Source organism: Dermochelys coriacea, chromosome 3, assembly GCF_009764565.3.
Source record: "Dermochelys coriacea isolate rDerCor1 chromosome 3, rDerCor1.pri.v4, whole genome shotgun sequence".
NCBI lineage: Eukaryota > Metazoa > Chordata > Testudines > Dermochelyidae > Dermochelys > Dermochelys coriacea.
In genome coordinates, this window is record NC_050070.1 from 120803032 (window position 1) to 120817160 (window position 14129).

General features: G+C 42.9%; 1 protein-coding gene across 1 annotated transcript in view; it reads left to right on the forward strand.

Annotated features, from left to right (window-relative positions):
* The first annotated feature begins 4305 nt into the window (after positions 1–4305).
* SNX9 (sorting nexin 9) overlaps positions 4306–14129 on the forward strand; it is a 100049-nt gene continuing 90225 nt past the window's right edge. The window contains exon 1 of the mRNA XM_038394298.2: positions 4306–4667. Within this exon, the coding sequence (XP_038250226.1) occupies positions 4656–4667 (12 nt within the window). The 5' untranslated portion in view covers positions 4306–4655. The remainder of the gene's footprint in view (positions 4668–14129) is intronic.

Sequence of the window (14129 nt, forward strand, 5' to 3'; positions counted from 1 at the left end):
GCTGTGGTAAATTCCTCAGCTTCCTTGGACATTACCTCTTTAGTTCAGATTGTAGCATTAAGGCACTGCCCATTGTTGGGGGCAGTGGCTCTGTCAATCTAGAGGGAGATGCTGAGGAAAAACCCATAGGACAATGCAGTATGTACGCCCTTCTATAGCTGACCAGCCCTGCTGTTCAGCACAGTGGGTGAAGACCTGGTCCTACATTTACTGTACCCTACCAAATTTGGATAAGCTAGCACCCATGGCAGCATTAACCCTCTGCAGCCCTTGTGCTCAGGGATGTTTAGGAGCTGCAACTGTGGTCAGAATCTGAGCAGGAATGAGAAAGATTTGAGGAATGCTCTTTGCCCCCTTTCCCATCACAATGGGTGGTCACAATTCATCTCAGATATAAGTATTTTGAATAGTATGTGTTTGACAACAGGGTCTTCATTTAACTAATTCAGCCCTTTCTAGTGAAATTGTTCATTTCTTCACTGGATTCTACTGAAGTGACCATTTATATCCCTGGAAAATTTAGTTCAATAAACTGAACCACAAGAGTACATATTTACTAGGAAAAGTCATAGCGAGGGGAAATAACAAAATCCAACATATATGCTTGCTTAACAGCTTTTATGGAGAGAAGATTTTTCACTTCTAAAATTTATATTGATACCTCAGTTTGAGTCATGGGGCTTTGGAAGTACAAATCGGATGGTGAGTGGCTAAAGTCATATGTGTCAAATAGAAAATATGAGCTTGATTCTGCAAAGTGCTGATTACTTTGGCCGTTATCCAGCAAAGTATTTAGCATATGAACAGTCCCATTGAAGTCAGTGGAATTACTCATATGTTTAAAGTTAAGAATGTGGTTAAGTCATTTTATGAACTAGGGCCAAAGTCCTCATCACTCTGCTAGGCAGCAGAGAGCTCACCTATGCAAAGCGTTTTAGAAATCACTTTAGGTGTCTCCCATTGGCAGTCCATTTGTGCTAAGGCTTTTGTGTTAGCTTATAATGAAGGTTTCAGTTAGGAAGAGAAATGTGATCTGGTCTGCACAGAAGAAAAAGCAGCAACAAGGATGTAGAAATAAGCAGCTGTAAGGATGTTCCTATCCACCTGTAAGCTTCTCCAGTAAACCTTCTTGTTAAGATCAGCTTGTGGAGGAACATTGTCTAGAAGATCAGAGATTTTAGATGTGTAAAGAGGCCTTCAAATCATTATTTTGTTTCTATATCTAAGACAAATGTTGTTTAAGTGGCCATCAGTCCTAGCGTGTGAAGCCCTTCCTGGTAGTTTTCAGAAGGCAAGATGTTGAGAACAAAGTGGAGAAAGATTGAAGCATTAAGAGGAAAGGTGTGTGTATGAGAGGTTCACTCTCAAGACATGGTCTAAAGAATGAAACAACTAGAATAAACACACCATAGCACATTTGTTTGGAGTGTAAAACTAATTGAAAAACCACATCAAAATGGAGTTTGAATATTTTTCAAATTAACCAGTCCTGACCGTTGTTACAGCAAAAAAATGGTGTGGTTGCTGCTATACAGCTGCTTTTCAGCTCTGCAGCAGCCACATATATTTTTTATTGCTCCTGTTCTAGATGATAACTAGAAAACTCCCCAGATATTTCACTTGTTCTACATAAAAGGCGTGGAAAGTTGCAACTTCATTTTCAAGTTAAAAGACTTGTGGGTATGCTGTTTTTCTGTTTTGTTAAAGTTGTCTGGCTCGGTGGAAAGAGTTACCAATAGCAAAAGAAGCACTTCGGATACGGAAATATGCATGTAAGGCATTATGTTGCTTCATAATATTATACATGATTTTTAGGAATAATAATGTTTGACTCATTGACAATTTGTACAATTACACTACTTTTTTAAAAACTGGGATTAAAGGTGAGACCTTGCTTGCTACTGAACAAAAACCAAACAAAATACACCCTCAAATAGCTATATTTGCAAACTATGCGCATAGATAGTCTATGCAAAATATGTTTGTATTACAGCCACTGTATTCTGTCCCCCTCCAATTGTTTCCCCCTTTTACCCAAGACTGTAAATTGATTGGGATAAGAATTGCCTTTTACTATAAGTTTGTATGATGAGGCCACAAGCCATGATGTTGACCAGTATTGTCTCTTTGTTTTCTTGTCTTTCTGCTTCTGTCTGTATCTTTCTGTGGTGTCTTGTCTTATACTTAAGGTATGTCTGCACAAAAAAGCTACAGTGGCACAGTTGCAGCTACACCACTGTAGTGTCATAGAATAGATACTTGCTACAGCGATGGAAGCATTGCTGCAGTAAATCAATTGCTCTGAAAGATGGTAGCTAGATTGACAGAAGAATTCTTCCGTTGACCTAGAGTTATCTGTACTAGGGCTTAGGTCTGCTTGCCTATGTCTCTCAGGGGCTTGAATTTTCTACACCCAAGCAACATAGCTAGGTCAACCTACATTTTAGGTGTAGACCAGGTCTTAGTCCCTGCCCCAAAGAGGGTAGTCTGTCTTTTGTGTTCTTAATTTGTACAGCATGTAGCACAATGGGGTCGTAGTCCATGACTGAGATACTGGGGGTATATCCAGACAGCCTGCGGCAGCGAGACACCCAACCTAGGTCAAAAGACTTAGGCTCACACTACCACGCTCAAAATAGCTGTGTAGACATTGGGGCTTGGGTTCTGAAGTCCACCTCCCTCGGCTTCGGAGCCAGAACCGAAGTAGTAGGTGACTTTCTGGGTACTACAGGACAGGCCCAACAAAGAAAACAACAGAACGCCACTAGCCATCACCTTCAGCTCCCAACTAAAACCTCTCCAACGCATCATCAAGGATCTACAACCTATCCTGAAGGACGAGCCATCGCTCTCTCAGATCTTGGGAGACAGACCAGTCCTTGCTTACAGACAGCCCCCCAATCTGAAGCAAATACTCACCAGCAACCACACACCACACAACAGAAACACTAACCCAGGAACCTATCCTTGCAACAAAGCCCGTTGCCAACTCTGTCCACATATCTATTCAGGGGATACCATCATAGGGCCTAATCACATCAGCCACACTATCAGAGGCTCGTTCACCTGCGCATCTACCAATGTGATATATGCCATCATGTGCCAGCAATGCCCCTCTGCCATGTACATTGGCCAAACTGGACAGTCTCTACGTAAAAGAATGAATGGACACAAATCAGACGTCAAGAATTATAACATTCAAAAACCAGTTGGAGAACACTTCAATCTCTCTGGTCACTCGATCACAGACCTGAGAGTGGCTATACTTCAACAAAAAAGCTTCAAAAACAGACTCCAACGAGAGACTGCTGAATTGGAATTAATTTGCAAACTGGATACAATTAACTTAGGCTTGAATAGAGACTGGGAATGGATGAGTCATTACACAAAGTAAAACTATTTCCCCCTGGTATTTCTCCCTCCCACCCCACCCCCCACTGTTCCTCTGATATTCTTGTTAACTGCTGGAATTAGCCTACCTGCTTGTCACCATGAAAGGTTTTCCTCCTCCCCCCCCCTGCTGTTGGTGATGGCTTATCTTAAGTGATCACTCTCCTTTCAGTGTGTATGATAAACCCATTGTTTCATGTTCTCTGTGTGTGTGTATATAAATCTCTCCTCTGTTTTTTCCACCAAATGCATCCGATGAAGTGAGCTGTAGCTCACGAAAGCTTATGCTCTAATAAATTTGTTAGTCTCTAGGGTGCCACCAGTACTCCTTTTCTTGTTCCAAGACTGAATGGAAGATACTTCCACAGAAAAAGCAACCCCCTGCCAAAAAACCCCCAACAATACACAGACAGTAAAATGTTGTTTTATTTGCATTTTAAAGAAATATTTGGCAGTTGGAATGGTTGATTACAAATATATTCACTTTTGCATTAGTGGTATTTTTTTGGTAGGAAGGTAAATATGCCAGCAGTGTCGAGTGAATCTACCAGTGGAGATCCCTCCACTACATTAAGGGCTGAAGCAAAAAGAAGTTGAATGGGGATGCTGACCCCCCACCCCCAAAAGCGAGATTTTAAATGGCTAGAGAGATTGTACAAGCTGCCTAAGAATGTTAATCACCCAAAGGACCGAGTCTTGCAGCAAATGGGCGAGGAGAGCTGAAGCAAGTCTGACTATTCAGGGCCAGGTTCTGTCATCAATTATGCCGGTGTAAATCCGGAGTAACTCCGAATTTACACCTATGTAAGTGAGCAAAATGCGCCTCACCGCCTTTCTGATTCCAATAATCTACCCTCACAAAGGAACAAGGGCTAAAACAGTGCAAACAACGGGGGGGGGGGGTGTTGGGAGGCCGCTGGGGGAAGAAATGTGGGCGGCGGACGAAGAGGGTGGACAGGGAGCGAGAGCGGGGAGCGAGCCGCGGGAGAGGAAGGACAGGAGCGAGCGGGAAGGGAAGAGGGGAAGCGGGGAGGGGCCGGGACACGGCTCGGCCGCTGCCCTGGTGCTACATTAGCTCCTGCCCGCCCGGCGCAGCGGGTTTCTGCTGAGCAGCCAAACAGCCCCGGCGGGGGCGGTGGCGGGACTTGTGACTGGGCGGCTCGGAGCAGCCGCGGCCCAGCAGCAGCAGCAGCAGCGGCCCAGCCGGGCCCGGCGCGGGTCAGGGCAGGGGAGACGCGCGGCGGGAAGCCCGCGCCAGCAGCACCATGGCCACCAAGGTGAGGGGCCGCCGCGGGGCCCGGGGGCGGCTTAGTCCCCGGGGCGGGGTCGGGCGCCCCCCTGTCGGGGGCGAGAGCCAGGCGACCCGCGCTTGGGGTCGGGGAGGCTGGCGAGTTTCTCTGCCCCCGGGGCTGGGGCGGGGAGCAGCCGCCGGGGCGTTGTGGGGATGAACCCCCGCCACCTGGGGGCTGGGCTCGGCCGCCCTCCCCGTGTAACCGCCAGGGCCGGGGGCACCCGGAGACCCCCGGGCCTCGCTTGGGCCCTAGACCCGCCCCCGGGAAAGTCTCAAAGTTTCACAGGGGGAAAGACGCCGCCGCCGCCGCCGCACTTTGTGTTGTTTCGCCCGACCCCACATGCTGCAGTATCGCCTCAGCCGCCCCCACGTCAGGCCAGGGGCACCGTGCCCGGGCGACTTGTGACCCGCAGATCAGAGGAGACGCCCCGAGTTACAAAACCCAGCGGCACCTCGTTTAAACACCCCCCCCCCACACACACACACACCCCAGGCCGGATACACGCAACCGCAGCTTCCGAATCTGTGCTGCTAATAATCGCTGGAAGAATTAAAATGGGTCTCGCTCTTGATAATGTGGCCATGGGCATTTTACCCTGCCCGGACGGGGATGATAGATTGGTCAGTTTCACTTCTGTGTCTTGTTTTTCTTTGGTTCGCCTGCGTCCTGATATGGGCGATAGTGGCATGGTTTCGCTGGGAACGTTATGGGGGAGTGTTTTTAAATCCAAGCACAATTTTCATTGAAATGTCAAAGCAGTGGCATGGACACGTTTCTGTTCATGTTAGGTATTTTGTAAAACAAAGAAATAAACGTTTGGGGGGCTGAAGTACCTTAGATTGTCCCTTTAATTTCTCAGCTGTGCAAGCAAAATACCTGGGCCTTGGCTGTTCTGAGTTGCTGAGCTCCTGCAGCTCCTGTTGACTTTAGTGGCAGTTGTGACTGGTCAGCGTCCTTGAAAAAAGTCCTTACGGAACCAAACTCTAGAGATTTGACTGTCATTCGACTTTCTGTTTTCTTCTGTGTTTTTCTGTACAGTACTCGGCATTCAAGCAGGAAGGAAAATGACTATGTTCTTAGGTCTGGCCTACACCTGAGTCTTGCACGTCTAGCTACATTACTCGAGGTGTTCAGATCCCAAGAGAGACATAGTTAAGGTGACCTAAGCCTTGGTTTAGACAAGAATCACGTTAAGTGTAAACATAGCCTTAGCATTTGATACAATGACTTGCATTACAAAAAGATCAGACACAAGACTCGGTTGCTCAATGGAACTCTACATCATCTGTGGTTATGTATATTTGCCTGGAAGTATTGCTTGTTTTCTGTATATAGCATAGTAGGTTTATACACCTCATAATGGCCAAATATAGAAGGTGTCTTTTCCAGTCGATTTGATTGCAGTGGGATAAATTCATTTATTCTCTTCTAGTGATGCATGTGCGTGTGTTCCACTTTATAAAACAAGAGTACCACTAATAGATTGAAGAACAATTGTGGAATACATGTGGCCTTTTCCAAAGAGCTGATGCATATTTGTTTTATATAATCTTCTGAATAATGTTCTGTTTTTTGTAGATGGTATAAAAGACTGTTTTCTTGCTGTCATGTGATTTTTTTGTAGCATGTGAATTAGCAGTGTTAGGAGTTCTATGGTCTGATTTTGATTTGTAGTAGTGTATTTGGTTTCTAAAAAGTATGCGACTAAATTATTTTGTTCTGTTTCTGAACATTATTAGAAAACTAATGTAGTAATTGGACTTTGCATATCTGAAACCAGTCTAAGTAATCAACAGTATTTATTTGCTAACTTAGCTGAATATAAAAGATTATGCTGTTTTCATTAAAAAGTGTGTTGTCTGCCTAGTAGTTTTTTATTTTAACTTTTTAAAGTCCAAACGTACTTATTGTGACATGTCACAATATTGGAAACAATGCTTTTGGGATACAACTGGTTCCATAAACTAGTTCTGCCACTTAAAAAGTTCCATTTTGTTACTAGTAGACCCTGTCCATATAGAATAGTGATAGTATATGATTCTGGATGATTTAATATTTGACAAATTCTGTATCTTGTATATATCCAATTTGTATAAATAGATGCACATTCTTCTTTAGATAAGAAACCTAAATTCCAAGTCAGATAGGTGCTTTGAAAATGTTACTGTTACACCTAAAATTGGAGTTTATATGCATCAGAGGTTTAGAATGTTGATGTTGGATTTGGCTTGGTTTTAATATTGTTAGTTTGAACTAATTTGTTATAAATGGGTATGTGTGTGCACGGACACACCAGAACACTTCTATTACTTGTGATAGTTAGAATGAAAACTGCATTACTTTTGGCATATATGTACTTCTGCAATTGCGGTAATCAAATGATGCCTATTTCAATGTTGAATAGGACCTGCACTGTATTGAAAGGAGGATATGAAGGACCACTGTTGATTCTGTGCCTGGAAAGAAGAGTAATTTAATTGTATAAATGTGGCGACTTGAACACTCTGTTTTTCTTTAAATAGCTCCCCAGTTTATAACTTGTTCAGAAACTAAAGACAGATCATGCTATCCCTGATTTAACTAAAATTATATTGTGGGTAGAAGAGCAGCAATTTTTCATTCTTAATTTTTGGGAAAAATTGTTGCATATTACTTCCTGATTTTAACCTTCAGTATTTGCAAATTAAAGACTTGGTTTTTTTGTTTTGCTATACTGGTAAGTTAAGTTTCTATTAGAGTGGTGCCAAACTATTAAGTTTTTGTTGTATGTCATGCTTATGAGATGCAGCTATTTAGGGTTAAATTTGGTAAACTTGTTTAATTGTCAACTGTGATCCTTGTAGAAGCAAAAAGAAAAGGCGTACTTGTGGCACCTTAGACTAAAAAATGTAGAAGCAATTGACCTATTATATATATTTTTTTTTTAATGGTTGGTGCAAGAAGACTGTTTGTTGGAATTTCAATACCCAGTGTTCAGAAAGTTAGCTAATAATAATTTACCATATAAATGAAATAGGATTGTATTTATTTTTAATCCCAACCCTTGTGAAATAGCTGACTCCAATGAGAAACATGCCAAATGTTGGAAATGCACGTGCAAAAAAACTGCAGAACATAATCCTAGACTAGGGTTGTTGACCTTGGATATTTATTTCTCCTAGTTTAATAACATTTTAACCACTGTATACATAGATTTAAAGGCCAGAAGGGACCATTGTGATCAGCTAGTTTGACCTTCTGCATAACACAGGCCACAGGACTTCCCTGAATTAATTCTTGTTTGAGTTAGAGCATATCTTTTAGAAAAACATCCAATATTGATTTAAAGATTTCCAGTGACAGAAAATCGACCACAACCCTTGAAGTTATTCCAATGGATAAGTACCCTTGCTCTTAAAAAAAAAAAAAAAAAAAAAAATTGAGTCTGAATTGTCTAGCTTTAACTTCCAACCATTAGATCTTGTAATACCTTAGTCTGCAAGATCGAGGAGCCCTGTATTATCAAATTTCTTTTCCCCTGTGGATACTTAAACTGTGATCAAATTATCCCTTGACATTGTCTTTAATGAGTGAAATATACTGTATGGAGCTCCTTGAGCCTTTCTCGATAAGGCTTGTTTTCTAATCCATTTATGATTTTTGTGGCTCTCCTCTGAGCCCCCTCAAGCAATTGCCAGCTTCCTACTGAAATAATAGGAAATACAGGAGGAGAGTAAAAAAAAAAAAATCTGCATTTTGTGGCTGTGACCTTTTAAGTATACTTACAAACCGAGTAACCTGTTTAAAGGGAGGAGGTATGGTCCCGTGTTGGGATGCAATACTGATAGAGGACTGGGGTATTCCTGACTCAGCTGTGGATTTCCTTTCTGACTTTGGGCAAGTCATATAGGCCAACATTTTCAGAATTGTTCATTGATTTTTGGGTTCCCCAGTTTTTGGATGCTTAACTTGAGATCAGTAGATCCTGATTTCCATTAAGTTCTGAGGGCCAGCACCTTTCATTGACTTAAATGGAACGTATGGTTACTTAGCACCTCTGAAAATCAGGCTCCTAGGTATATCAGAGCGGGTACTTAACATCTTAGGCATCCAAAATTAGTGGACATTTTAGAAAATGTTGATAACTTCTCCGTTCCTCAGTTCTCCTATGTATAAATGGAGGGAGAACACGTCCCTAATTCACAGATGTGCAGGGAGGCTAAATTAATACTTGTAAAGCTTATTTCTATACAAGAGAAAAACACTAGGTTTGCTTCTATGATACCCTTTCAGAAAAGACACTTTAGATCAGAGGTGGGCAAACTACGTCCCGCGGGCCACATCAAGGGGACTGGCCCCTGAGCTCCTGGCTTGGAAGGCTAGCCCCCGGCCCCTGCAGCCTCAGCTCACTGTGCCACTGGAGCAATGCTCTGGGCGGCCTGACCCAGTGCTCTGTGCTGCACTGTGGCGTGGCTGGCTCCAGCCGGGCAGCACGATGCTCTGGGTGGCACTGCTGTAGCACCGCCAGCCACCGGTGCTCCAGACAGTGTGGTAAGGGGGCAGGGAGCAGGGGGGGTTGGATAGAGGGCAGGGGAGTTTGGGGTGGTGGTCGGGGGCGAGAGTGTGGATAGGGGTCAGGGTGGTCAGAGGGTGGGGAACAGGGGGGTTGAATGGGGCAGGGGTCCCTGGGGGGGCAGTCAGGAAGGAGAGGGGGCATTGGGACAGCGGGGGGCAGGCAGGGCAGGGATTCTGGGGGGGTCAGGGGACAGGCGTCCCAGGGGGACAGTCAGGAATGATAGGAGGGATTGGATGGGGCGGTAGCGGGTCCGGGGGTGGTCAGGGCACAGGGAGCGTGGTGGGCAGGTGGTGGATGCGGCAGGAGTCTTGGGGGGGCCGTCAGGGGGCAAGAAGCGGGGGGGGGGGTCAGATGAGGGTTGGGGCCAAGCCACACCTGTCTGTTTCGGGAGGCACAGCCTCCCCTAACCAGTCCTCCATACAATTTCAGAAACCTGATATGGCCCTTAGGCCAAAAAGTTTGCCCACCCCGGGTTAGATTCTTTCTGCATTTGTCTACTTGATTTCTTGGACATAATTGACCCAACCATTTTTCTCATTATTTGCAATGTTATAATTTCACTTGTATTATGTCATTTACCACATTTAAGCTTCATTCAGTTGTGGGGTGCTGGAAACACCAAGGAGCTGTATGCTGACTTCTAAAGAATGTGATCTCAGGCTCAACATATTTTTAGAGACACGTATTATTTAATAAATAATTCCTTTCCTTGGGAGGTCTAGTTTGGAATTTGCTAAATCACTCTTCCAGCAGGAAAAATGAAGACTATAATAAGAGGATCCAGTATGTAAAGTACACTGTGTTTGTGTGGTACTAATGCAAGATCTGGATTTTAACTTGAAATCAATCAGCCTGACTGATTCTGTTAGTCCCACTGGAGTCAATGGGTAAATGGCACTACTTGCATGAGCAAAGATACTTGTTTTGCAGGATCAGATCCTTAGTTGCCCGTTTTGGGCCCAATTCCTCAGGGAAATCTGTACAGGCAGATCTTTACCCAGCATGGAGTCCCATTTTAGTCAATGGAACTCTGTGGGCTAAGGATCCACATGTGTGGATCTGTTTGCAGGATTGGGCCTTTTTTTTTTTTCATAAATTAAGAGGTGTTTTAGGAAGAAATTTTTAGGACACATAGTACATTTTGGTTCTTAGAAAAAAGTGTTAACTGGCATATTTTTAATACTTGCAAACAAAGTAAATGCACTTTTAAGGAGGACAGAGAGAGGATCTCCAAAATTTAGAAGTAAAGCTTTATCCTCCCTTACTTTTTTAAAATTCTAATTCCTTAATTTCCTTTCAGTTTTAGTCTTTTCACTGCTAGGTTGGCTGAAATGGGTAAGTTTTGAAGTGTTTTCAGCTGTATCCTTAGTGACAAATCAAAGAAGAACTAAAAGAAAAGGAGTACTTGTGGCACCTTAGAGACTAACAAATTTATTTGAGCATAAGCTTTCGTGAGCTACAGCTCACTTCATGCATCCGATGAAGTGAGCTGTAGCTCACGAAAGCTTATGCTCAAATGAATTTGTTAGTCTCTAAGCTGCGACAAATACTCCTTTTCTTTTTGAGAATACAGACTAACACGGCTGCTATCTGAAACCTGTCATTAAAATAGAACTAGTTCTCTTTGCTGTCTTGTATGCAGAACTTAACTCCCCTTTGGGTTTGTTGAGATTAATTCAAACGAAAAATGAGAAGCATCTCTAACAAATGAACTAAATGAAGTGTTCTAAAACTGTCTACTCCTTTGTGCAGAAAAAATTAAACCTTTTAAAGACCATCTGAGCTATTGAAATTGATTTCTTATGGAGGAGTATTTAACAAAATATGAATTGTGTCTTAATAGCATTGTTAGTTGGAAGGGAGTTATACAAACCATTTCCTGCTTCTTTCAGCACTCTCCACCCTTTGGGAGTTCAGTGAAGCAACACATAATACAAGAAATGAGATCACTATGCTGTAAGCTGTATTTACAAACAAAGGCCTTGCTCCTGTGCACCCTTATTCAACAAGTAGTCAATTGAAATCAGTGGGTTTACTAATGTGAGTAAGGATTTGCAGGATTAGGCCAAAAGAAAACAAATGCCAAGATGTTAACAGCAATAAAAATGTCAACCAGGAAGAAGATTTATTGGATAAGAATGCTTGGTAATGCAAATTTACCCTAAAAAACCACAATCTACCCATAGAATGAGAAAAACAAATGTGGACTTAAACAGTGCCATATAAAAAAAGTTAGTTTGGTATCATGCCTGAAGTGCATGACCCACTGCTTTCTTAATTTATTTCTAGCTGATTTTGTTTATAATCTTCATAAACTTCCTGCAGTCAACTGATGCGTGGGTTCCCTCACATTTTAGCGATTGCCAACATGAGTTTGTTTTCGTTGTTGCGTTTGTTTGTTTTTTAATGGACCTGATCTTATTGTCATTGAAGTCATTAGCAAAACTCCAGTTGACGTACATGGAAGAAAAGATTGGGTCCTGTATGATGATTTGCTCAGATGCTGCTGCTGCCTATATGACTCAGTATTTCTAGGTTATTTTTACCACCTAGAGATTGAGTCATCAGAACATCATTTCCCCAGAGTATATCATTATTTTAAAAATCTCCTGTTTACAATAGCTAAAGAGGAAGAGAAGTCTTGCCTATGTAGATTTCATCTTATTTGAAAACTTGATTCTTAACATTATTAAATGTTTGTAACCAGATCAAATCCATTTCTAGTCTCTCCATATACTGATTTAATTTATGGAAAAAAATAAATAAAAGCACTTTTAACTTGTGCCTTTGTTTTTGCTTTACCAATTACATGGCTTACCTGAAGACCATTGTTTGTTTGTTTTTTAAGATGAAGTGTAGTACATCTTATGAGTTGTTCAATAGATTTCTATCTGTGAATTTTCAGAGTAGTAGCCATGTTAGTCTGTATCCGCAAAAGAAAAGGAATATTTGTGGCACCTTAAAGACTGACAAATTTATTTGAGCATAAGCTTTCGTGGCATGCATCCGATGAAGAGAGCTGTAGCTCATGAAAGCTTATGCTCAAATAAATTTGTTAGTCTCTAAGGTGCCACAGATGGTACTCTTCTATCTGTGAATTGTCTGCCAGTCTGTTAAAACATCTAATTTAATGGTCTTTTGAAAATCTTATTTGAAATTACAAGATATGCATAGGTAATTTCTTTTGTTTACGTGACTTTTATCTGACCAGAAACAATTTTGTTGTGACCGGAAGTTGTGTAATTGATCTTAATTGACAAATTTCAGAGGTGATGGCTTTCATCCCTTTGTAAACTACTGTGAGAACTGTATTGTTAAATATGCTGGTTCCGTCGTGCCTTGTTTTTATAAGCTATTCCAACTTTAGTACTATTGGAATTGTCACCTCATGAACAGGTGACATAATAGGTTAGTGTTGTAAAGCAATGGGACTAACTTGTTGCTTTGAACAGCTTTCCACAATATAAAATACCATGAAATTTAGAGAACTAGAACTGTTTAATCAAATTATTTGACTAGTTGTGAATATTTAGTGTGTCACAGTTAAAGATAAAACTGCTCATTTTACAAGTATGTTCCAAAACATAGATGGTAAGATTGTTTTGGACTATTGAGGCACTAAGCTTCATCATTTAAAAAAATATTTTTCATTTTGTAAGTGGCAGAAATCTTGGCTCATGCTTTTCTATCTTCGGGTATTAAACCCTGCCAACATAAATACGATGAATAGAAAATAAAATGTGTATACAGTACCCCAACAAATAAAGATAATGTGCTACTGGAGAAAAACAGATGTCTTTAACACACTAAATATATGCTTACTCTATATTAGAGCCTAAGTTAGACTTGCCTATATTCTTGCCTCACCAGTTCCAAAAGCAGTCTCCCTGTGTTTGGGCTTTGTAAATAATAAATTTCCCCAATGTAGGAAGCAGGCATTAACACCAGAGTCCTCTTCCACTTTGAAGTCCAGCCCAAAGTAATGGATTGTTATGGCTTGCCTATGATGGGGGGTCCATGATTTATAAGCACCAAGGATGAAACTCCCTATAGAAAGAGTTGAAGTTTCCATATAGTAATTGCACCCAAAAGCAGTGGTGGATTTAGAGTTAGTGGCTCTGCAAGGAAGTTTGGATGCTGGGTGCGGGATCTGGGCTGGGGCTGGGGCAGGGGGTTGGGGGGCAGTGCTTGCTTCGGGTGGCACGGCTCCTACAGCGACCGGCACACCCCACCCTCTGGCAGCGGATCCTAGGCAGTGGGGGGAGGGGCCCAGAGAATCTCCCTGCACAGCTGCCCGCAGGCACTGTCCCCGCAGCTTCCATTGGCCTCAGTTCCCGGCCAATGGGAGTTGTGGAGCCCACGCTTGGAGCGGGCGTAGTATGCGGAGGCACCCCCGGAGCTGCAGGGACATGCCGGCCGCTTCTGGGAGCAAAGCGGAGCATACGGAGGGAGGCAGAGCGTGCAGGGAGCATGCAGAGACGTGCCAGCAGCCAGCTGCTTTTGGGAGTGGCATGGGACCACTGGCCACGGCACGCAGACAGCCTGCCTGAGCCCTGCTGGGCGGGTCTTGGGGGAAGGTTGTCAGATATTTGTTCTGCGTTTTGGGGCCTCCCTGTCATTGGGGGCCCCTGTAGTTGGTTTCATGGTAAATCTGCTTCTGATCCGAAGAGTCATTATTGTGTGAGTTTAAGTGCTTTCCTTTGTCTGGCAGGTTCATTGATTCATAGGCCAGAAGGGACCATTGTGATCATCTAGTCTGAGCTCCTGTATAACATAGCCCATGAAGCTTCCCCAAAACTGAAGCTCTGTGGTTCCTTTGTACTGCAGTGCAGCTTCTCAAAAGGAGGGAAGTGCCAGGGTCCACCTTTCCAGGCCTTGCAATCTCAGTGAGC